At 47.4% G+C, this 21,612-nt stretch overlaps 3 protein-coding genes across 8 annotated transcripts; 1 reads left to right on the forward strand and 2 right to left on the reverse strand.

Annotated features, from left to right (window-relative positions):
* Positions 1–1,100: 1,100 nt before the first annotated feature.
* LOC146259424 (galanin receptor 2a) lies at positions 1,101–2,533 on the forward strand. The gene is made up of 2 exons (XM_084670345.1): positions 1,101–1,441; positions 1,675–2,533. The coding sequence occupies exons 1-2, from the start codon at positions 1,101–1,103 to the stop codon at positions 2,531–2,533; spliced, it is 1,200 nt and encodes a 399-aa protein (XP_084526471.1).
* Positions 2,534–7,250: 4,717 nt separating this feature from the next.
* On the reverse strand, positions 7,251–18,481 carry exoc7 (exocyst complex component 7). 6 transcript variants are annotated; one of them, XM_084670328.1, is made up of 21 exons: positions 18,294–18,481; positions 18,075–18,140; positions 17,783–17,967; positions 17,553–17,658; positions 17,232–17,454; positions 16,381–16,548; positions 15,960–15,971; positions 14,206–14,298; positions 12,794–12,862; positions 12,133–12,278; positions 11,289–11,441; positions 10,886–10,984; positions 10,459–10,521; positions 10,222–10,288; positions 8,824–8,883; positions 8,597–8,717; positions 8,298–8,393; positions 8,118–8,181; positions 7,978–8,019; positions 7,738–7,871; positions 7,251–7,619 (listed from the first exon to the last, which is right to left on the reverse strand). In XM_084670328.1, exons 1-21 carry the CDS (start codon positions 18,351–18,353, stop codon positions 7,517–7,519), a joined length of 2,130 nt encoding a protein of 709 aa, XP_084526454.1. In that variant the 5' UTR covers positions 18,354–18,481; the 3' UTR covers positions 7,251–7,516. The 6 variants fall into 6 exon arrangements, with proteins under 6 accessions (XP_084526454.1, XP_084526456.1, XP_084526457.1 ...); XM_084670330.1 differs by lacking the exon at positions 15,960–15,971; XM_084670331.1 differs by lacking the exon at positions 12,794–12,862 and having other exon boundaries at positions 18,294–18,480.
* A 113-nt stretch (positions 18,482–18,594) lies between these two features.
* On the reverse strand, positions 18,595–21,499 carry tvp23b (trans-golgi network vesicle protein 23 homolog B (S. cerevisiae)). The gene is made up of 7 exons (XM_084670045.1): positions 21,423–21,499; positions 20,613–20,689; positions 20,375–20,519; positions 20,173–20,262; positions 19,779–19,904; positions 19,564–19,692; positions 18,595–19,456 (listed from the first exon to the last, which is right to left on the reverse strand). Exons 1-7 carry the CDS (start codon positions 21,432–21,434, stop codon positions 19,430–19,432), a joined length of 606 nt encoding a protein of 201 aa, XP_084526171.1. The 5' UTR covers positions 21,435–21,499; the 3' UTR covers positions 18,595–19,429.
* Positions 21,500–21,612: the final 113 nt, after the last annotated feature.

Raw genomic sequence — 21,612 nt, forward strand, 5'->3', positions numbered from 1 at the left:
TTAAACTCAATTAAATTAAAACAGAAATCACGTTAGAGGGCTGGGAGGGACGGGTTAGCAAAGACGGGGCGTCCTTATCAGACCACACCCGCAGAGAATGGACAGATGGAGGTAGTCTAGATTAAAGGAAAACATTGTTCATAAACCTGCATGTGATGTAGAGTCACATAGATCTCTCTCGCAGCTAGGGGATGCAAATCCTGGCGGCGACATGCCTTGGCACAACACCTGTCTAAGGGCAAGCGATACCTTGGTATCCTGGATTTTGCAATCTGATGTTTTTCGGTTGGAATGTTTTCGGGTCGATATTTTTATCTCGAAAATGTTTGGCTCAAAATTTTTCGCCTCAACATTTTTCTAAAGAAGCCTGACATTTGTTCTATTTGAAATTCTGAAGTTTTAAGCTACTGTTCGAATTTAAGCAACCTGAATTTCTGAACCTTGAATTTTTTGATCAATTTTTTCAATTTTAAAGAGGTGAATTCAAAACCAACACATTAGGTGTTTTACATTTCAATATAAATTATTCAATGCCTTTAAAAATTAAAAACATTATGTCACTGACTTGCTTCTATATAAATCTGCTTTCTATATATGGATTAAATATGCTGAAACCTCCACTGATGGTGAAGAATAAAACAAGGGAAAGGGGAGAGTGAGAAAGTGAGAGAAAGTGAGTGAGAGAGAGAGAAAGAGAGAGAGAGAGAGAGAGAGAGAGAGAGGGAGTGAGAGAGAGAGAGAGAGAGAGAGAGAGAGAGAGAGAGAAAGAGAGAGAGAGAGAGAGAGAGATGGAGGGTGTCAAAACACAAATCGTTAGCCGATTCTTTCATAGGCGCTGACTGCAGCATCATGTCTTAGTAAACAAGGTGGGATCGGAGTGTTTCGTCGCCTCTGAAATTAATTTTGCAAATCCGAATACAAGTTATATTTAACTGGGTAGTGATGGACGCCAAAACCTCCAGTCTGCAGAAGGGAGTAGATTGCAAGTTTGGTGCCGTCTGCATCTTCAGAGTGGCAGCATCTGAAGATGAAAGCGCTGGCGCGTAATATTCAAGTATTTCTTAATAGTAAAAAAATAGGTAATTTTTCCAAATACGAACATGAATACTTCTTCACTGAACCACTCTTCGACGACCTGGAAACCCGAGTCTGTTATAATTTATATGGCTTTTTCGCTTATTTTTTTGGTCGGCACCGTTGGAAACTGCCTGGTCCTTGCAGTTCTGCTACGTAACGGACAGATGAAGACAACTAACTTATTTATCCTGAACCTTGGAGTGGCAGACTTGTGTTTCATAGTTTTCTGCGTTCCTTTTCAAGCCACAATCTACACCTTGGACGAGTGGGTCTTTGGTTCTTTCGTGTGCAAGGTGGTACACTTCATCATTTTCCTGACCATGTACGCAAGCATCTTTACGCTGGTGGCGGTGTCACTTGACAGGTGCGTGTCTTGTACTAGATTCTAGAACTTGTGAATTCGAAGAGGTTTATTGCTCTAGCTAAAAAAACAAACAACCAAAACAAACATATTTATGTGTTTAAGGAAATCAATTTGAAAGTTTTTGACAATCCAGTCTGATCTACCTAGAAACCTTAAAATAATAGATAAGATCACATACAAAAAGTTATTTTCTGTGTCAACACAAGACTTCTTACTGCTCCTCTGTATGACAGGTACCTAGCCATCCGCTACCCACTTCGTTCCAGAGAGATGAGGACGCCTAGGAACGCCCTCACATCCATCTCCCTGGTGTGGGGCATGTCCCTGGTCTTCTCCTCCCCTTACCTCAGCTACTACCGGCTGATCGACCTGGACGGCAGCATGCTCTGCATCCCCGCATGGGAGGCCCGGCCGCGCAGGGCGATGGACATCTGCACCTTCGTGTTTGGCTACCTTCTCCCCGTCCTGGTGCTCAGCCTGACCTACGCCCGCACCATCCGCTACCTGTGGACCACCGTGGACCCCATGAAGGACATGTCGGAGATCAGGCGGTCCAAGCGTAAGGTCACCAAGATGATCATCATCGTGGCAGTGCTCTTCTGCCTCTGCTGGCTGCCCCATCACCTGGTCCTCCTCTGCATGTGGTCCGGACATTTCCCCCTCAACCACGTCACCTACGTCCTCCGCATCCTCTCCCACCTGGTGGCCGACGCCAATTCCTGCCTCAACCCCATCGTCTACGCCCTCGTATCCAAACACTTCCGCAAAGGCTTCCGGAAGGTGTTTGGGTGTGCCTTCAGGAAGAGCGTGGTCAACAAGGTGCACGTGGTTCAGGCGGTTCATACGGTCAGCAGTGTGGAGGGCGGATCCAGTGAAACATCCAATCAGAGCCAGCCTCAGAGCGGGCCTGTGGAAGACAAGCGTGGGCTGAGGACGGGCCTGCAGATGGACCGTGGCAGCAGGCAGGGTCCTCAGAGCAGTGGCAGTGGAAACATGAGTTCAATCCCCAGCGGGCAGAGAGAGACCGTGGTGGTACCACATGAAAACCAGTTAGTAGCTGAAAATACCACTTCCAAGAAAGGCAATGTGTAAATTTCATACGAGGGGCCAATGGTTGGTTTTGTGTCATTTCCTGGCTTCTAAATGATGACATGATAGGAAGCGGCTGAACGTGTGTCGCAAGATCATCCACTTGTCACAGTCGTCGTTCTCGTGTGTGGTCAGTGAGCTTGATCCATGCAGCCTTGGTAAGGTGAATGAAACATGGAGCTCAATCTCAAACATTTCCACGTTGGTTTACCTTGTGGTTCACCTCACACGCTGCAGACTGATTCTACTATTCTGGTCACAATAGATTCACGGACGGCTTGTTTTCTTCTAATAACTGAACCTGACACTTTCAAACCCTGGACTGGGTAGAGAAAATAGACAGATGCTGTAGTTCAATAAACTTTCCTACAAAAGTTACTCTATGAAGTAAAACTGTTAGCAAAATGTCAGAAGGATGGAACATCAGCATAGTTCATTTCTCTCAATTGGAGGTATCTTGAAACAATTACGGTAATTTGGTGGGAGGATAACTGTCTTGTAAGGTTCTAGACAAGGCCTGTGTCAACAGCAAAGAAACAGCTGTTGCCATTATTGGTCTATAAAATAAATTTTAACACAAGCCATTATGTAACTTGCAACTACCAAGTCATGTACTGGTAAAAAATAAATACAAAATTACAAACAAAAATAAGTAAACTCTCTTGGGTGTTGCTAGTCTAACCTAGCTGATGCTTCATGTTGTTGGCAGTGATGTGCAGCATGATTTTGTACAGTCAGTGGAAAAAAAGCAAGTGTTGCTGGCTCATTTAATGTGACGTTTGGACTGTGCTGCTTGCGACAATGTTAATTTGACAGCCTTCGAGAATGACAGTAGTACTCTTACAATCTGCTGCCAGAAGAAGAAATAAAACGTTAGGATTGTGAAACTAGTTATTTAATATGAGGTGTCCATCTGTTTGCATTGAAGTGTAAAACCTGCGGTATCCTTGTAGTCTGCCATATGTGTGTACACAGCACCTCGACCATTAAGGAAATAAATCCATTTGGTTGCTCCATTGCCTCGTGTCTGAATCAGTGTATTTGATGGGTGAGTATCTAGTTTCTCAGACCCTGTCTCCATGACCACCATTACAATAGTGGGTTTATTTAGAAAGCTTGCTAGATTTATCTTACAAATGCTAGTGCCCGTTGACATTCCATGTAAGACCCGTTCGCTATTATTTTTCTGTTTGCATCCTGTCAATTCTCTTGCTATCTCAGCTTGGAAACCTTCTATTGCACACGTTTTCTGGAATGCACACAATGAGAGGCATCTTTGTCAAGAGGGTGTTGGGGGAAAAAAAACGTGGCAAAAGAAAACAGTCTCTCACGATACAGAATAATAGAAAACAGCCCTCTTTTGCACCTCAGATCATTCTGATTCAAGAGCGAGACGTGCACAATCAACCTAATCAGACTTTGTAGGTTATGCAACCCTCTTGCATTGGTCCCTCAATGGATTCAACAGTCTGTTTGAAAGGAGACATCTGTACATGCAACAATTGAGTGAAATGCCAGATAGCGAAGGCTTTGATCTCAACGTTGGTTTCCTACTGTGACAGCTGTAATCTGCATTGACTGGAATAATACTTGAACTTGAACTGTAGGCATAAAAAGTTTGCAAACTGACTGGGTATGAAATGAGGACCAATCAAAACCTTTTTAGGAAGATAATCTTTACAGCTGATCTCACACTTAAATCCCTCATCATGTGTGCTTTCCAAACTATAAATGGGAGAGATTGATTTAACCCTTGTGCTGACTTCGGGTCACATGACCCAAAGATTCATAACGAACCATTGTTGTGTTTACCCAATTTTACCCAATACTAAAACAAATAACAATAATTTTCTTTTAACCTTCGCAATGTGGGTGGTCTGAGAGAGCCTTCACTTTCTTTTTGTGTGCGGTAAAGTTGTCGCAATACGACGGTATGACTAATGGGTGAGAATGACCCGAAAATAACACAAGGGTAAAAGAAAATCAATATTTTAAATAGTCGCACAATCTTTAAAACTCCTACAAAGTGACACTTATACAACCATATCTGTGCAAAATACAACAGGTGAACAAAAATCGGTCCACTTAAAAGTTCCCATGAGAAGTCAATCTGATGACTAAGGAATCCAAAGATACAAAGGTTAAGCTTTCCCCCTTTTCCGACTTCCACTCAGCAGACACATTGTAATGAGCTCTCATGTCCGCAGCACAGTGTCGTAGGGCTCTGGTGGCACCCTGACTGAGTCTCCTCTCCAGCTGTCGTGTTGGCGCTGAGGTGATTTGGTGGTGAGGTCTGGCAGCTGTAATGAGCCAGTCACAGAGCCAGCGTTGCACTTGCAGTAATGGGACCGACAGGGATGCTGCCTCTTGTTGGTGCCCAGCCTCATGACTCAAATATATATAAATAACTACATTGTAAATTCAAACCCGGTTTATCAGTTTACCGAATATCCATCTATCTATCACGTTTGTTGTCACCACATTCTCGATACTGTTACTGTTTAGTTTCCGGACTGAAGAAGCACATTCAGAAAATGATGTTGGCTTCTCAGATGACATGAACCCATCGCAAGCTCCATAAAGAGAGACTATTGAGATACCCTAGACATCTTCAACCATGCCTAAAAATACCATGTGGAAAAACAAGATCCGACAACCCAGACTTTCCTGCTTTCCCTTGGGAATGATGTGGGCTTTGGAGTCTATTACCGCAGGACAGAAAAACACACGTTACACTCCTCTGCACTCTGCGTGATAACCTCAGAGTCGTCGAGCGGTCGGAGAAAGTTGTGTTTCTGGTGTGAGGCCTATTGGGGCAGTGGGGACAGCATGCTGTGTTGACAGTGTTCCCTGATCCTCCTCCCTCTCCTCCACCCCCCCTCTCCTACAGCCTCCTCCTCCTCCAGCCCCCCCTCCTCCAGCCCCCCCTCCTCCAGCCCCCCTCCTCCAGCCCCCCCTCCTCCAGCCCCCCCTCCTCCAGCCTCCCTCTCCTACAGCCTCTCTATCCTCCAGCCCCCCCTCCTCCAGCCCCCCCTCCTCCAGCCTCCCTCTCCTACAGCCTCCTCCTCCTCCAGCCCCCCCCTCCTCCAGCCCCCCCTCCTCCAGCCCCCCCCCCTCCAGCCCCCCCTCCTCCAGCCCCCCCTCCTCCAGCCTCCCTCTCCTACAGCCTCTCTATCCTCCAGCCCCCCCTCCTCCACCCCCCCTCTCCTCCAGCCCCCCCTCCTCCAGCCCCCTCTCCTCCAGCCCCCCCTCCTCCAGCCCCCCCTCCTCCAGCCCCCCCTCCTCCAGCCCCCTCTCCTCCAGCCCCCCCTCCTCCAGCCCCCCCTCCTCCAGCCCCCCCTCCTCCAGCCCCCCTCCTCCAGCCTCCCTCTCCTCCAGCCCCCCCTCCTCCAGCCCCCCTCCTCCAGCCTCCCTCTCCCAGAAGGTGGTCAGGGACTAAGTGCCAAGCCTGCCTACTGGAGCTTGACGCTGCATCTGCTGGGCTGGTGACTCTAATATGGCAGGATTGAAGACACACGAGTTGTTGTGAAGAAGAGCTCAGTAGGGTGTGCCATCGGTTAAATAGGTCCAATGAAACTTCTTGGGGTCTGTGAGTGGAAAGGATGAGAGTTTTGCAATGATACATTACTACCCCTAAGAAATGGTTTTCTAATTAAAACGCTATGTTTTATTTTCCACAAGGGGAGCTTTTGTTAGTCACCGGGTACAAGCGTAAATAACAGTCACTATCTTGTTTATTGGATTTTTTTCTCCACTGACAGTGTGGTGATATTGAAACAAATCCATTATTGCACAGTTCCTTAAATGTGCAAACACAGAAGACATTCATGAAGGAGGAGAAGGCTGAGAAAAACCAAGGCTAGCCAATAGCCAACCAGTCCTATGAGAAATTGTTTTTAAAAGTCTGCAATTCTAAGGTTATGAGGAGAGCAAAACCTTTCAACCAAAATGAAATCCACTGCGTAGCAAGATGAACCTATCAAATCTCATAAGACAGTTCAAAGGCATTCAAATAACCATAAATGTAATGCAACCGTCGGGGGTAAAATCACAGCGTTCCACACAGCAGTTACCAAGGCAACATGAAATTGAAGTATTTCCACAACGGACATGAAATTGACAGAGAATACTGAATAGAGGAGAACACCGTTTGGATTTTCACCTTGACCTCTGTAGCCATTTCATCTACAGTTTGTGTTTCATTGTGACATTTTGTCCTCCTTCAAATCCACCTCCAGAAGGATCTTAGAACTTGGAAGGCAGATTTCTTCCGTGCCCCCCCGTTCTTCATGAACAGAACTCCATGGCCATATCAGGACCATTCCAGCAGCTCGTGGCTTCAGCCTCATGGTACACACTGATGAGGCCCTGTTCTCCCTCCAGCACAAGGGTTAGGAACAAAGGGAAGATGTCTTAATCACACATTTACCACGGCTGAAAAATAATGAGATTTCAAGGGCAGAATAAAGTATGCAGTTTCACATGAACCCATAACGCTAGAAGAGTTACCTTGCTAGCTCATCTTGTCCCTTATGAAACAGCGTGTTTTGACGCACAGTTGAAGACGGAGAGGAGAGGGAACACCAGTAATTGTATTCTGTGCAGATAATAGCTTTTCTATTGGATTTGCTGTTGTCACCGACTAGTTGTTCCAGCCAATTATGAGTTTCACTGTCCTTCTGTAATTAAATTGTTCACCTACAAAACAAATCAACTTGAGTAAATCACAGGCTTTGCTTTATTAGATCGAGGTGCTCACAGGTCAACTACATATAAATACATTTATCTTTATACAATAAAATTAACATTCATCAGACACCAGGCGATGACAGAGGTATTTTCTTCGTAGCAGATGACCCACGAAACAGAAATAAGTGTCAGGGATTGGTTGTGGCTTCAAACGACATGACCAATAGGTGTGTCCCACGCTGAAATGAGTGTCAGGGATTGGTTGTGGCTTCATAAGGCGTGACCAAAGGGTGTGTCTCAAGCTGAGGTGTCGAAAAGCCTCTCAATCATGTCCTCCACCTGCTCCGGCTTGTACTTGTTATACTTCTCGGGGTTCTTGGTGAATGAGATGTTGGCGTATCTGTGAAAAAAAACAGATGAACGTTTTTTGGGGAGTCAAACACAAAGTCTTAGCACTGACACACGTTTAGACGATGCATGGTCATTAACGTAGTCGATGTAATCCTAGTGACCCTGACCTTTGGAGGAAGTTCCTATAGGCCTCTGACACCATCCTCTTCTGGGCCTGGCGGATGGCATCCCGCTGGCCCTTGTCTGGAATGGCCCAGACCTTCTGGATCTTGCACAGTTCCTCCAGACCGTCGTTAAAGCCCTGACAGGGGAGATAGAGTCACATCAATACTGACACGTCCGTTCACCCTGCATTCCCAGACCCAGAGTACAGACTTGTGCGTTTTCAAGAGGGAAGATCACCTTACCTTGAACTTGTCTTTGATAACCTGACGTTCCTTGTCCTTCAGCTAGAGATACACAGAAAAGATAGAAAAAAAAATAATAATCACACAACTACATGTGACAGGAGACAACCATGTGAGCCGTGTCTGATCAGCAGTACCACCTTGGCGCCGGGCTGGAACGCCGGCATGTTCCTGTCGGTGAGGTGCTCGGTGACCTTGAGCCAGCTAGAAACAGACAGCACAGCATGAGCCAGGAGCGTGGTCGTGTTGGAATCACGGCTCACGTGACAGCGATGTCGCAGAGGGGAGATCTGAGCACAAGCCCTGCAGTCTGAACGCACCTGCGCTGGTACATGTGGACCTGCTGCTCGATCAGTTCTCTGTAGGAGCCCTCGGCCTTCTTCTGAGTGACTGTGACCAGCTGGATCAGCTCCGACCTGACACACACACACACACATACACACACACACACACACACACACACAGGGGTTAGCGCTTGGTAATGCCACCTGGGTGACTGACGTCCATAACGTGGATGGTGGTGCTGGTGCTGACAGACCACATATCAAGGTGAAAGGTGTGAGATGGTGTGTTGGTGGTGTGGATGGGCGTGAAGGCGGAGGCTGGTGCTGTGACCTACTTCTCCAGAGACTTGAGGATGTAGTTGTAGTTGTTGTGGAGGAAGATGGCGCTCAGAGCCGAGTCTTCGTACACTTTAGATTTGCTGAGTAGATTCAGCTGTAGGTTCCCCAGCACCTTGCCTGGAACACAACAACTGCATTCAGGATACGTCCAAGCTGGACTCGTGGCTATACGCAAAAAAACAAGCCGAAGTTTGGTCTGAGAGACTCGAGGTGAGATTCTTACATATGTAGGTGCTGAGAAGTCTCCTGCTGAACTCTGAGCTGCTGGCTGAGGAACTGGTCTCTGAACGATTCAAACACAGAGGAACTGGTCTCTGAACGATTCAAACACAGAATCAACACACGTACAGGCTCCAACCTCTCCAAATTCTTACATACATTTTTATCTTACAAAATGAATCTCCCTAAATCCCAAAGGGCATATACATACATACACTTTGCTATTGTGATTCAAATATCGTTTTTGATTAGAGCCAGGGCTTTAGGAGTTTCCATGGTAGCATGACAACGTTATTTCCATAACATGCTTTCCAGAGCTTCGCATGGAATCCCTGAGGCATGATAAGTGTCTCCATCAATGGGCTTCTCTGAGCCAACAGGCATTATTAACCACATGTAAATGAACATGAATACAGATATGTGAATCATCAACATCAGGTAGAGAGACCATGTCATCACAGGTGTACCACACTGGGGCCCCAACGTTTTGTCTTACCTCGGGGGTCTATAGGTATATTATAAGTGTCCCCCAGTACTACGGGGACAGACGCAAGGCAAAGGAGAGGGAAAGAGATAACAGAGACAGAAGAGAAGCAAAGTGTAAAAGGTTAGATTAAAGGTTAGTCAGTGCAGAGTAAGCAGTTTTTTTTTGACAGCCAGACAGCGAAGCGGACATGGTTGTGGGGGGGGGGGCGGACATGGGGCAAACGGAGGAAGAGGGGGAAGGAGGAGGAGGAGCCTGGCAAGGAAAAGGGAAGCCCTCTTCAAAGCCCTGGATTATCAAAATAACATACATTTGTCAAAACAAAATCACCTTTTATTTTTAAAAGGTTAATTTTTTCTTATAAAATGACTTCAAACTCATTTGTCAAGTTTTAATTATTCCCTGAAGAAAACTGAGGGAAATGTCAATTCTGAACCCAAAGCTGAATCATTTGTACCTCCTGCAAATCCTCAATAAAACTGGAGGCTGTGTAGGGGGCTCCCTCTAGAGGCAGAGAAAGGCAGCGTCATTCGCAGGGAAAGGAGAGGGAAAGGAGGGTCAAGAGTCAGCACAGTACAGGAAGTGGCGAAACAGGAACAGGAAGGAGGAAGTCGAACTAGTGGAAAACACTGACGGACACAACCGGAGAAGAGATGGGATGGTCGACCGCTCTCGCCACAGACAACACACACGTACACTGCCCTCCAACGCCACATGAACCTAGGGTTACCTCCAACGCCATGACAACCGGCCCCCGGGCAACACTGACCACTCACACCTAACTGGATCTGGGAGATGGATACCTGCAAGGGGCAGTGTGGCGGCAGAGATAACCCTAAGCCATGGAGACAGAGAGACAGAGAGACAGAGAGAGAGAGAGAGAGAGAGAGCACAGTCCAGGCTGTAGACCTGGCCTACCTTGAGACGCCAGCATGGCCCCGGCCGTCTCCTGGAAGTCCAACAGCTGCTGCAGGAAGAGAATGGCCTGGCGAAGGAGGAGAGAGAGAGACAAAGAGAGAGAGACAGACAGAGACAGAGACAGAGACAGAGAGAGAGAGAGAGAGAGAGAGAGAGAGAGAGAGACACCCACATTAGCCTTCAGGCTGTGACGCACACCAGGCTATGGTGAGACCACAAGGCTAAGGGGGAGCTTACGTTGCTGGTTAGCTCATGGACAGTGCCGTCCTTGGGCATGTTATACTCCTTGTCAGGATCGTTCTGTGAAGGAGGAGAGAGAAGGATGGAGAGAGCAAGAAAGAAGGGAAGGGACAGAGAGAGAGAGAGACAGACAGGGGGGCAGAGGTAGGGGAGGGGGGAGGGACAGAGAGAGAGAGAGACAGGGGGGCAGAGGTAGGGGAGGGGGGAGGGACAGAGAGAGAGACAGACAGACAGGGGGGCAGAGGTAGGGGAGGGGGGAGGGACAGAGAGAGAGACAGACAGGGGGGCAGAGGTAGGGGAGGGGGGAGGGACAGAGACAGAAAGAAGAGGTGGAGAGAGGGAGAGAAACAGGACCGTCAGGTGAAAGAGAGATCTGGGACACATGCACAGAAAGGTGGTGAACGAGTCACCTGGTCATCCTCACCTTGATGCTGTCTGCAAACTCTTCCAGGGCCTTGGCTCCTACCGTCTCCATGGACGTGATGAGGGTGGGCAGCTTGTTCTTGGTGCTGGCAGCCGTGCCCTGGAACAACACAAACACCACCACCGTGACATTTCAACAAAAAGTCTATGTATTTGTATCCTTCTTTCAGATTGTATTCATTGAAAGGACGGTTGGAGAGAGAGAGAGACAGGAGAGGAGGGGGAGAGGGGAGAAGAGAAGACAGGAACAGACAGATCTGAACCCACGCCCTGTGATCAGGCATCAGCTTGAACCCAACGAGCCACAAGAGCCGCACCCCAACACCAGCCAATCGTAACAGAGTAGTTAGGTCACATGTCTCCCGAACGTGACCTGACAGGCCCAGCCAGGGTGCGAGCCGTACCTGGAGGGTGGAGTCGAAGTCGGCCTTGGTCTGCTTCAGGTGTCGGAGGATGGGGAAGATGGTGAGCACGGCAGAGTAGTCGTGCCGCATGATGGCCCGGCGGGCCGCCGATACGATGTTGTCCCCCTCCAGCATCAGGTTATCCAGCGCCTCCTGCAGGCCGGGAGGACACAGCCGTCAGATCTCACAGGACACACAGCTGTCAGATCTCACAGGACACACAGCCGTCAGATCTCACAGGACACACAGCCGTCAGATCTCACAGGACACACAGCTGTCAGATCTCACAGAACACACAGCTGTCAGATCTCACAGGACACACAGCTGTCAGATCTCACAGGACACACAGCCGTCAGATCTCACAGGACACACAGCCGTCAGATCTCACAGGACACACAGCTGTCAGATCTCACAGGACACACAGCCGTCAGATCTCACAGGACACACAGCCGTCAGATCTCACAGGACACACAGCTGTCAGATCTCACAGAACACACAGCTGTCAGATCTCACAGGACACACAGCTGTCAGATCTCACAGAACACACAGCTGTCAGATCTCACAGGACACACAGCTGTCAGATCTCACAGGACACACAGCTGTCAGATCTCACAGAACACACAGTTGTCAGATCTCACAGGACACACAGCTGTCAGATCTCACAGGACACACAGCTGTCAGATCTCACAGGACACACAGCTGTCAGATCTCACAGGACACACAGCCGTCAGATCTCACAGGGAGGACACAGCCGTCAGATCTGACAGGGAGGACACAGCCGTCAGCGCTCACAGGACACACAGCTGTCAGCGCTCACAGGACACACAGACGTTTGACCTCTGACCTGGATGAGGGAGTCGAAGGTCTTCTTCTGGTGGTGCTCGGGGATGATCTCCGTCAGCAGGGCGTACTCGCTCTGGGCCAGCTTCACGAAGGCACTGATGCAGTGGATGTAGGAGTCGATCTCAATGTCCAGGACATCATCCTTCCCTGGGGGAGGTGGTAGGAGGAGAGGTCAGGGGTCATGAGAGAGGTCAGGGGTCATGGCATGGACATGACGATGTGTGAGTATGTATGTGCATGTTTTCCCACAGAACTACATTCTACTTGTGGTGGTAGGCAGGGGCGGAGACAGACATTGTAAACATAAGGGGTTTAGCCAAAACCTAAGTCTTAGTATCGGTTTGATGTGAGTGTACATAGAATTACATACTTGATAAACTTACTTTGATAAATACTGATATGAGTTTGAGTACATAATAAATGTCTACTTTGTCCAGAATATATGTAGCCTCGACTATGTGCAGTGGGACAGTGTAGTCAGTGTAGCACTTCCTGTTTACCACTTCCTGTTTACCACTTCCTGTTTACCACTTCCTGTTTACCCCTCCTGGATGTACAGGAGACCCCCTGACACACGACGTGAGCTACACATCTTTTTAACGGCTGTCACGTCAGTCATTCCCAGATGCCCCTCCCCCCTCCCTCCCTCTTCCGTCACTCACCTGCCGTGGCCCCGTGCTTCTCCGTCAGGGCGTCTGACTGGTGTTTGACCCGCGGGTCATGATCGTGACCTGCTGGGTGAGTTGGTGGCATGGTCACGTTGACTAGAGGTTAAGACCAGGCCAAGTGTTTTCACCCGGGACTTGCCAAGAGAACTATACCCGACCACCAAGCACCCGGCAGGGGGAAGAGGGGAGGGAAGGGACCCCTAGAGGGCTGGGGGCGTTTGTGTAAGTCTCTGTGTATGGTCTGATATGTAACAGGAACTGACTTACGGCAAGGCAAACGCCTTTCAAAACCTGTCACTACAGCTTTAGACGTGTTGCGGAAAAACAAACCAATCAGCTCTTTCTCTATATCCGAGGACTCTGTTCGAAGCAAACGTTTCAGAGATCCTCAATTATCAAAGAAGGGATTAATGGGCACCAACGTGCCTTCACCCGCAACGTCTAACAGCTGTCGCGACTCTAAGAAGACTCTAAGAAGGTTCCTGTGTGTCTGTCGTTCGGAAACCAAAACAAGCAGGCTGAGATCACCTGGGGAGCGCAACACAGGTGAGAGAGAGAGAGAGAGAGAGAGAGAGAGAGAGAGAGAGAGAGAGAGAGAGAGAGAGAGAGAGAGAGAGAGAGAGAGAGAGAGAGAGAGAGAGAGAGAGAGAGAGAGAGAGAGAGAGAGAGAGAGAGAGAGAGAGACAGAGACAGAGACAGAGACAGAGACAGAGACAGAGACAGAGACAGAGACAGAGAGAGAGAGAGAGAGAGAGAGAGACAGAGAGAGAGAGAGAGAGAGAGAGAGAGAGAGACAGAGAGAGACAGAGAGAGGGAGAGAGAGAGAGAGAGAGAGAGAGAGAGAGAGAGAGAGAGAGAGAGAGAGAGAGAGAGAGAGAGAGAGAGAAAGAGAGAGAGAGAGAGAGAGAGAGAGAGAGAGAGAGAGAGAGAGAGAGACAGAGAGAGACAGAGAGAGACAGAGAGAGAGAGAGAGACAGAGAGAGAGAGAGAGAGAGAGAGAGAGAGAGAGAGAGAGAGAGAGAGAGAGAGAGAGAGAGAGAGAGAGAGGGAGAGAGAGAGAGAGAGAGAGAGAGAGAGAGAGAGAGAGAGAGAGAGAGAGAGAGACAGAGAGAGACAGAGAGAGGGAGAGAGAGAGAGAGAGAGAGAGAGAGAGAGAGAGAGAGAGAGAGAGAGAGAGAGAGAGAGAGAGAGAGAGAGAGAGAGAAAGAGAGAGAGAGAGAGAGAGAGAGAGAGAGAGAGAGAGAGAGAGAGAGAGACAGAGAGAGACAGAGAGAGACAGAGAGAGAGAGAGAGACAGAGAGAGAGAGAGAGAGAGAGAGAGAGAGAGAGAGAGAGAGAGAGAGAGAGAGAGAGAGAGAGAGAGAGAGGGGGGGGGGGGAGCCACAGAATAGGCTAGAGTGCGTTACCTTCCAGAGGAGTGAGGTTAGAGCCCCCTTTTTTCCCATCCAGCCCATGCTGTGAGTACTGTTTCAGAAGGTTCTGAGCCTTGCGAATGGTCCCTGCTCCCACACAGAGACAGAGACAGAGTCCAGGGGACGAGGAAGAGGGGGCAAGCGTCCAGAGAGCCAAAAGAAAGGAAAGAAATTGAGAAGGGAAGTGTGGGGGGGGTGGGGAGGAAGAAGAGAAGCTAGGAAGTGAGTAAGGAAACACAGAAACACAAACGCCACATCCCTCCACCGCCAACCATCCCAGTTCTGAGGAGAGTGTGGGGGGAAGGGAGGTGGGGTAGGGTGGGGTGGGGCCCGTGGGAAACACAGCTTAGCCCAGCAACTACAAAACAACAACAACAAAAGAACAACTACAGCAGGGCTATACATGTCGACAAACTAAGGTGTGTGCCACTAGGTAAAAGAAGAAATACACACGTTAGGTTAACACAAAACAGCCAATTAATATTACATTCATTTTCAGCATAGTTATCACATTCATTCACACTTGGGTCATATTATTATTATTATTACAGTCACACGGTTTAAACTAGAGCTCATCCGATCTATGGAACATTTCATACACAATACAAACAAGGTTATAGTTGCATTCATAGCGTAGTAGTCCCTTAGTGAGTTAGTAAGCTTGCGGGGTCGAGCAGATAGAAATAAGCCTACTTACACATGTATTAGGGGTGGGGGGAAAAATAGATTCACATTTGAATCGCGATTCAGTCTGCTAGCGATTCAGATCGATTCACAAATGTATGTGAATCCATTTTTTTGTATAACATTTATTAGCTTTTTTATCTAGGAAAAATCGTGAATACATTTTTTATCGAATAGTGACCCAAAGAATCGAATTGTGAGGTACCAAAATGTTCCCACCCCTAAAATGTATGCAACCATCCTGACCCTATGATGCTGCAGAGTTTACCTACCAGTCCAACGAGTGAGGTCAATTATTCATCAAGAATTTGAAATCATTCATTAATTTTGAGGTACTCTTTAAGTTACGGATTTACTGTTACTGTCATTTTTTTCCAAGACCATGCAATTTACATTAAAGCTAGCTACATCTCTTTACTCTGACCTCTGTTTTTATTCAAAGACAGATAGTACCGTTCTTTCACTAGTGAAAGTGTTCAAACTTCTCCAGTACTAATCACAAGACAACCACAAACTAAGTCAACAACACGATGCAAAACATAGATGGGGCAAGTCGAAGCACAACTGTGTAGGACACACAGAGCACAGGCGAAGCTGGCTGACACAAGACAACAGACTTTTCTTAACCTGATCCTGACCACAACCAACTGTTCATTTACGGGACTTTATGTTGACAGGGGGAAGTGAGATGAGAAGGACTAGCTCAGAACACGGCTGGACAGCTGTGTTCCTGGGGAGCTTTCCTTTGTACCCCAGCAGACGTCGTCAGTAACCCTATTAGCCAGAAAACTGTCGTGTTAGGGATCCAGTGATCAGTGCCCTGATCTAAGACTTTAAGGGCAAAACTGCAGGGCAACGGCCCTCTAAGGCAGCCACAGGGGTTATGCTCCTGGAATTCTACCTCACTGGGGAAGCCATGAACACATCCATGATCTATATTTCTCAGGGATCCCAAAGACACATTCCTCAAACCATGCAGTCACTTCTCAGCAGTGAAATGTGGCGCCCAGTTAACATAAGCAAGCCATGGGACGAGGCACACACTCAAAGCTTTTTTTTTTTACCTGGGATGTAGACTGCCATCATCATCATCATCATCATCACAATCATGGGGATTACAGAGAGAGGAAAGGAGGAGGGGTTAGTCATGATATCGCAGCAGCTCAGAGAAGAGAGAGATTGTGGAACAATCGTCTACTGATGAGCTTAAACGACCGGGGAGAAGAGGGCCGGGATTGGATGGCCCTCTCGGTGATAGCTGAGATCTAAAAATAGAACGCAGCGGAATACAATCAACGGGTTCTCTCTACATTCAGCCGGGAGTTGACAGACGGTCATCTTTGGTAACCAAGTCATGTGTGCTATAAATCAACATCCCGATTGGTCAATCTTGGGTGGTCGGGAGTGGGGGGGGGGGGTGATTGTGGGGTCAGTGGGAGGCGAGAGAGACGCGGCCTGCGGCTCAAAGCAGGGGGAGGGACTGACCTGGCCTCTTGGGCGCCTTCTTGGTGGGCGTGTCCTTGCGCTTGGTCTGCACGGCGGGGGAGTACAGGACGCCCGAGGAGGCGCTGTTCTTCCGGAAGTGCTCTTTCAGGCCCTTGATGGAGCGGTCCAGCTGGCTGGAGCGGATCTGGAAGTACACGTTCATGAAGTCTGTAGAGAGAGAGAGGGAGAGGGAGAGGGAGAGGGAGAGGGAGAGGGAGAGGGAGAGGGAGAGGGAGAGGGAGAGGGAGAGGGAGAGGGAGAGGGAGAGGGAGAGGGAGAGGGAGAATGACTCACATTGGAGGCTAGCATACAGAAACATGGCTGGACGTTAGGACAGGTGGAGATCAAGGAACGACTGAGTCTAACCCTGGGGGAGGCGGCCAGGGGGAGGGGGGTCAGGGAGGTCTAGCCTTTCACTGACACTTACATGCCTGATGACTGGGGCTCTTTGCTGCAGAACGCATGGATGAAGCTGAGCAGACCCTGACTGTAAGAGATCTCGCCCTGGTCGACTTTCCCTCTACTCCTGATCCTGATGGCTGCCTGACTCATCCTGCCCACGAGCCCTCCTCCTCTGCCTCCTGCCTCTCTTCTTCCTCACTGCCACCACCTCCATCTGGGCGACGAGTCAAACACTACGCCTCAACTGCCAACTCCTGCCGGCGTCTCGTCTCCTCTGCTCATCAACACCTCATCGCATACGCAAACAATCCAACCGAAAGTCTAAACCCTGCAAACGGAGCATGGCACAGTGTTAGCTGGCTGATCCTACGCTACGAGAGAGGGCTCCCACGACATGATTTAGAGGGGGTCACGCATCGGAAAACATCTGGATGATGAGGACGGTGTACCCTGGTTGCGCCCGTACTCCACCAGCCAGCCGGAGATGCAGATGATGTCCTGCAGCACAGCCTCGGGGAGATGCTCCAACACAACCACCTCCTGGACCTCCAGCTCCTCGTCCACGCCGATGGCATCCAGGATCAGGATAGGGGGCACTGGCTTGCTGTAGCGGGTCAGAAGGCTGCGGAACTCAGCCTCCAACAGCTCCTTCCCCTTCTCAAAACGCGCTTTCTGCGGGAGGGAGACACAACAAGGCGTGGAGCGGTACTGCAGGAGTCCTGACCGTCTGGGCATCAGACGGGCCTACAAGGGAAACGTGTTTGTGGTACCACTGTGTTGAGTTCTGGGCTGTCCGGGTTGTTGTCTTGGAAGTATTCAACAGCTTTCTGGATCTTGGCAATACAGGCCAGGTACTCGTCCAGTCTGCCTGTTGGTCTGAGCAGAAACAGAGAGGTTTTGCTTACAGCTGTATCTACAATTGCGATACCCCCCCCCCCCCCCCCGTTGAAGGTCAACGAAACAGGGATGCAAGCCGAAGCTAGTCTGAGCCAAGGCTCACCCCTCTTTGATGATCTTGTCTGTGTCTTTGGCCACGTGGTAGTAGCTTATAACATGGTCCATGCAGGAGAGGGTTTTGTCAACGTTCTCCTGGAGCCTCTGCAGGTTCTCCGTCTGTTTGTGCACCGGGATGATGGAGTTCTCCAGCTGCATGAGGCGCCTCTCAAAGGAGGACAGGATGGACACCTGGGAAAGGGTGGATATTCCGATTGGCCAAAAAGAACTTAGGGACATCTGCAAAGCACCTATCCTGTGTAGAGCCAAGCTGAAGGTGTGGCATGCTATGTACATACCATTCCCTTGGTAAGCTGATCACTTTTCTCCATATTCTCGCGGATGAACGACAAGGTTTCTTGTTCCTGTGGAGGAAATTAGATTGACAACATATACAGTTCATAAACGTGACTTTGACAGGTTGGTAAAGGAGTCTTGCTAGATACTATCTATGGAAATCCTTAGTTTGCTAACGTTAGCTGGCCTATATCGTGTCCCTTTCCGATCCCGTTTCCGACCTGTTTGAGTTTTTCTTCAATCTCCCTCTTCCTCGCAGACGCATCCTCAATAGGGATCATTCTGCGCGTTGTTACTGTAGCAGTAGCGGGTGAAGATAAACAACAGTGATATCAAATGTAGCGAAGTTAAATGCTCTTCATCAAAATAAAAACAAAGACCCCACATTCACTTGGGCTTGGCTGACAGAAAATCGCTTCCTTATCCGGCTTCGAGGGACGTCATACACGGCGGCCATTTTTGTTGTGGCGGAAAGCTTGCCTTATATTGGCTCATCTTACGTGTATGCATTACTCATTGACATTCAGTTTAAAAAGTTTATTGCAGAATTGATTATGAATGATTATGAATCATGAATTACAGCAATGGCAAATCTAATAAGTATACATGTAGACGTTTTGTTTTGTGCGTGAACTTACCACAAGATGTCACACAAGACAGAGTAAAGCAGTTGAATGCATGAAATAAGTTCACAATTGAAGAAATGCACAGCACACACGTACTACATCGACGTGAATTTTAACTGAAGACATTAACGCATGTAGGTTAATCCGTACTGTCTTTTCTCAAACCCAACCAAGCCCATGGTGGATCTTAACTGCCTATTTTAAATATGCCATCATCTTGCAGCTACCGTAACGGCTCATGATACCCAACATCAACACAGCAGGTTTCAAGAACAGTACAAAGATATTTGGAAGAATGTCATTGTGATACTATTAATTCCAAATCACTCAAATATATATGTCTTTCCACAAAACTGTATAAATGTATTTACACACAATGTTCCACATCATCCTTTACATAAATAAATATTTACAATTATAGTTGATACTGCACTACTTTACAACCACCTGTACTGTACAAACAAATTGTTTGTGCCATAACAATCTTTAAAACCACTATTCCTTTTATAAAGTAAAAGTTAATATGCAACAGAAAAAAGTGATATTGAATATCTGTTTAGGAAAACGTATTCAGACAGGAATCCTGTCCTGAATTATTAAAATCGCTGTTTGAAATTGGAAAATACATCAATGGTATTGAAATGTCCCAAAGGGGTTATGCATCACTGTGCTAGTAAAAGTCTATATAATAGCATTAAGATTAATGCAAACATATGTTGAGTAGTTCCACTCTAGGATTCCTCTTCTTTAGCCATTGCCTGTCAAAGGAAAAAAAGGGGGGGAAAACAGCATTAAATGTGGATTCGGTTCAATTATAATATATATATATATATTTTTTTTTTAAAGGTTTGCAAGTAGGACCTACCTGTTTGAGAAACTGACGTCCAAAGTAATTAGTAGCCATATTCTTTAAGTTGGTCTTGTTGCCCACTTTACAGCGCACATAGCCGTATAGATTAGCCCCCTGTAGCACCAGTCCCATGATCACCACAGCCTGCAAGCAGAAGACACGGATGAGCCCAGGGTCCAGCACTCCCCACAGCTGATGAGCAAACCCAGTCGACAGGCAGGGGAACTGACCAGCCATTTAATCTTGAATGAGAAGAGGGCGCTGAAGACAAAGATGACCCACAGGACGGGACACACCACGAGTCCCAGCCAGAAGATGCGTGACTCTGAGTCCGAGCCTAGCTGCTTGGCAGTCCCCTGAGGAGAACACAGGATACTCTCAAACTACAGACATCTGCAGATGACATTTGACCAAGTTGACCAATGCCGTTTCCCTTGAAAGTCAAAGCTTGAGGGACTTATCCTATGTTGTTATGTATATCTGACGGAATGCAAGAATAATACACCAACCCAAAAAAGTGAAGGACTATTGTTGTTATGTTTATCTGATGGAATGCAAGAACAAACAACAATCAGAAAAGTGACTTTTCATCACAGTGGCCATTGGGTTAGTATAGAACGGTACCTTTCTGGACTCAAACACCCAGTGGCTTTTACCATCTTCATCCACCTGGTTCCACCATCTGAGGCCCACCATCAACCTGCCAGTGATGTTCTGTAAAGGTCGTCAAGGCAATGCAAAACTTACGTGTTACTTACCCAGAACAAATACATTTCAAGTTTGAATAAATGTTCACTGTCATTCTATATCTTCACGAGGCACACACCTTCACGGTCCAGAAGTCACATGACAGGAGCAGGATGATGGTGACCATGCACGCGATAAAGCTGCTACTCAAAACCTCGCAGAGCAAGTAAACCAGGACGGCAGCCACACGGAAGAACAGGTGAAAAAACGATGCCACTGGATGTCTGGGAAATCAAAGTGAAGTGGACATTAATGGTATATCTATTTTTGGTCCGTGTATACTCACTTGTAAATGTTCGTGACCTGCATAAACGTACTTTATTTTGGTCTTTTTTGATTTACTGCTCGTATTTTCCTCTGCATCAAACAATGACACGTCATCATCGTTAGAATCCTGGGACAAAAAATAAGAAGGCACAGTGTGTAACTGATTCATAACAGACGTGTTGCCCTTCTATAACATCGCCGTGGTCACATTTAGGGCAGACGAGATGGGGATTTCACCGACTGCACTACACACTGTCAAAAACAACTACCCGTTAACGCTTCGACTTCAACTTTCGTCATACACAGAGACGAGTTCAGGAGTTGCAGTTGATGGGCTTTCTGATTTGTGATTTAAGAAAACCGGACTGCCACAATTCACAATGCCACAATTCCAGTTTATGAAACTTATCAACATGTAGACTAGCTAACGTTAGCTAGCTAAATAGGTTATTTGGAGTTCAATTATAGGATACTACTACTAGCTGATGACTGCGGTAGCTACGATCTGTCCGTTCTGCTTAAAGTAGCATTAGCACAGGCAACAAGTTAATTGTTCAGTTTTTGTAATGATAATATACTTTGACGTGGCAAACATGGTCTAAATTATGTAGCTAAACTAGTGCGCAAGACTGATGTTTGTTGTGATTGAATTGAATGAGGTCCAGTTTGTCCAGTTGGCTAACAACAAGCTAGCCGTCTAGAGTCTAGCTAGCTAGCTAGATCTTTCGTTAGCTTCAGATTACTCAAACTGGCAAAATAATATAATTATTCGTGCCTTATGTATAATATCAGAATACGAGGCAAATCAAATGTAAATGTTTAGATATAATATTATAAATAATATTTGCAACTTTACTTACCAGTCTCATCATTGCGAAAAAACAAAAATGAACTACTTGGCTAAACTTCCGGTATAGGAGTCCTGCTGCCGCCTGAAAGACCCTTGCAAATATTTACTTCAAAATAAAAGTTATTATTTGTATAAGTCAAGCAGGGCTCGACATTTTTAAAATGTTTTGAGTTGGTTTTGCCATCTCTGGGTACTGGTGT

This window comes from Hypomesus nipponensis, chromosome 13, assembly GCF_054491055.1.
Source record: "Hypomesus nipponensis isolate SF chromosome 13, ASM5449105v1, whole genome shotgun sequence".
Taxonomy (NCBI): Eukaryota; Metazoa; Chordata; class Actinopteri; order Osmeriformes; family Osmeridae; genus Hypomesus; species Hypomesus nipponensis.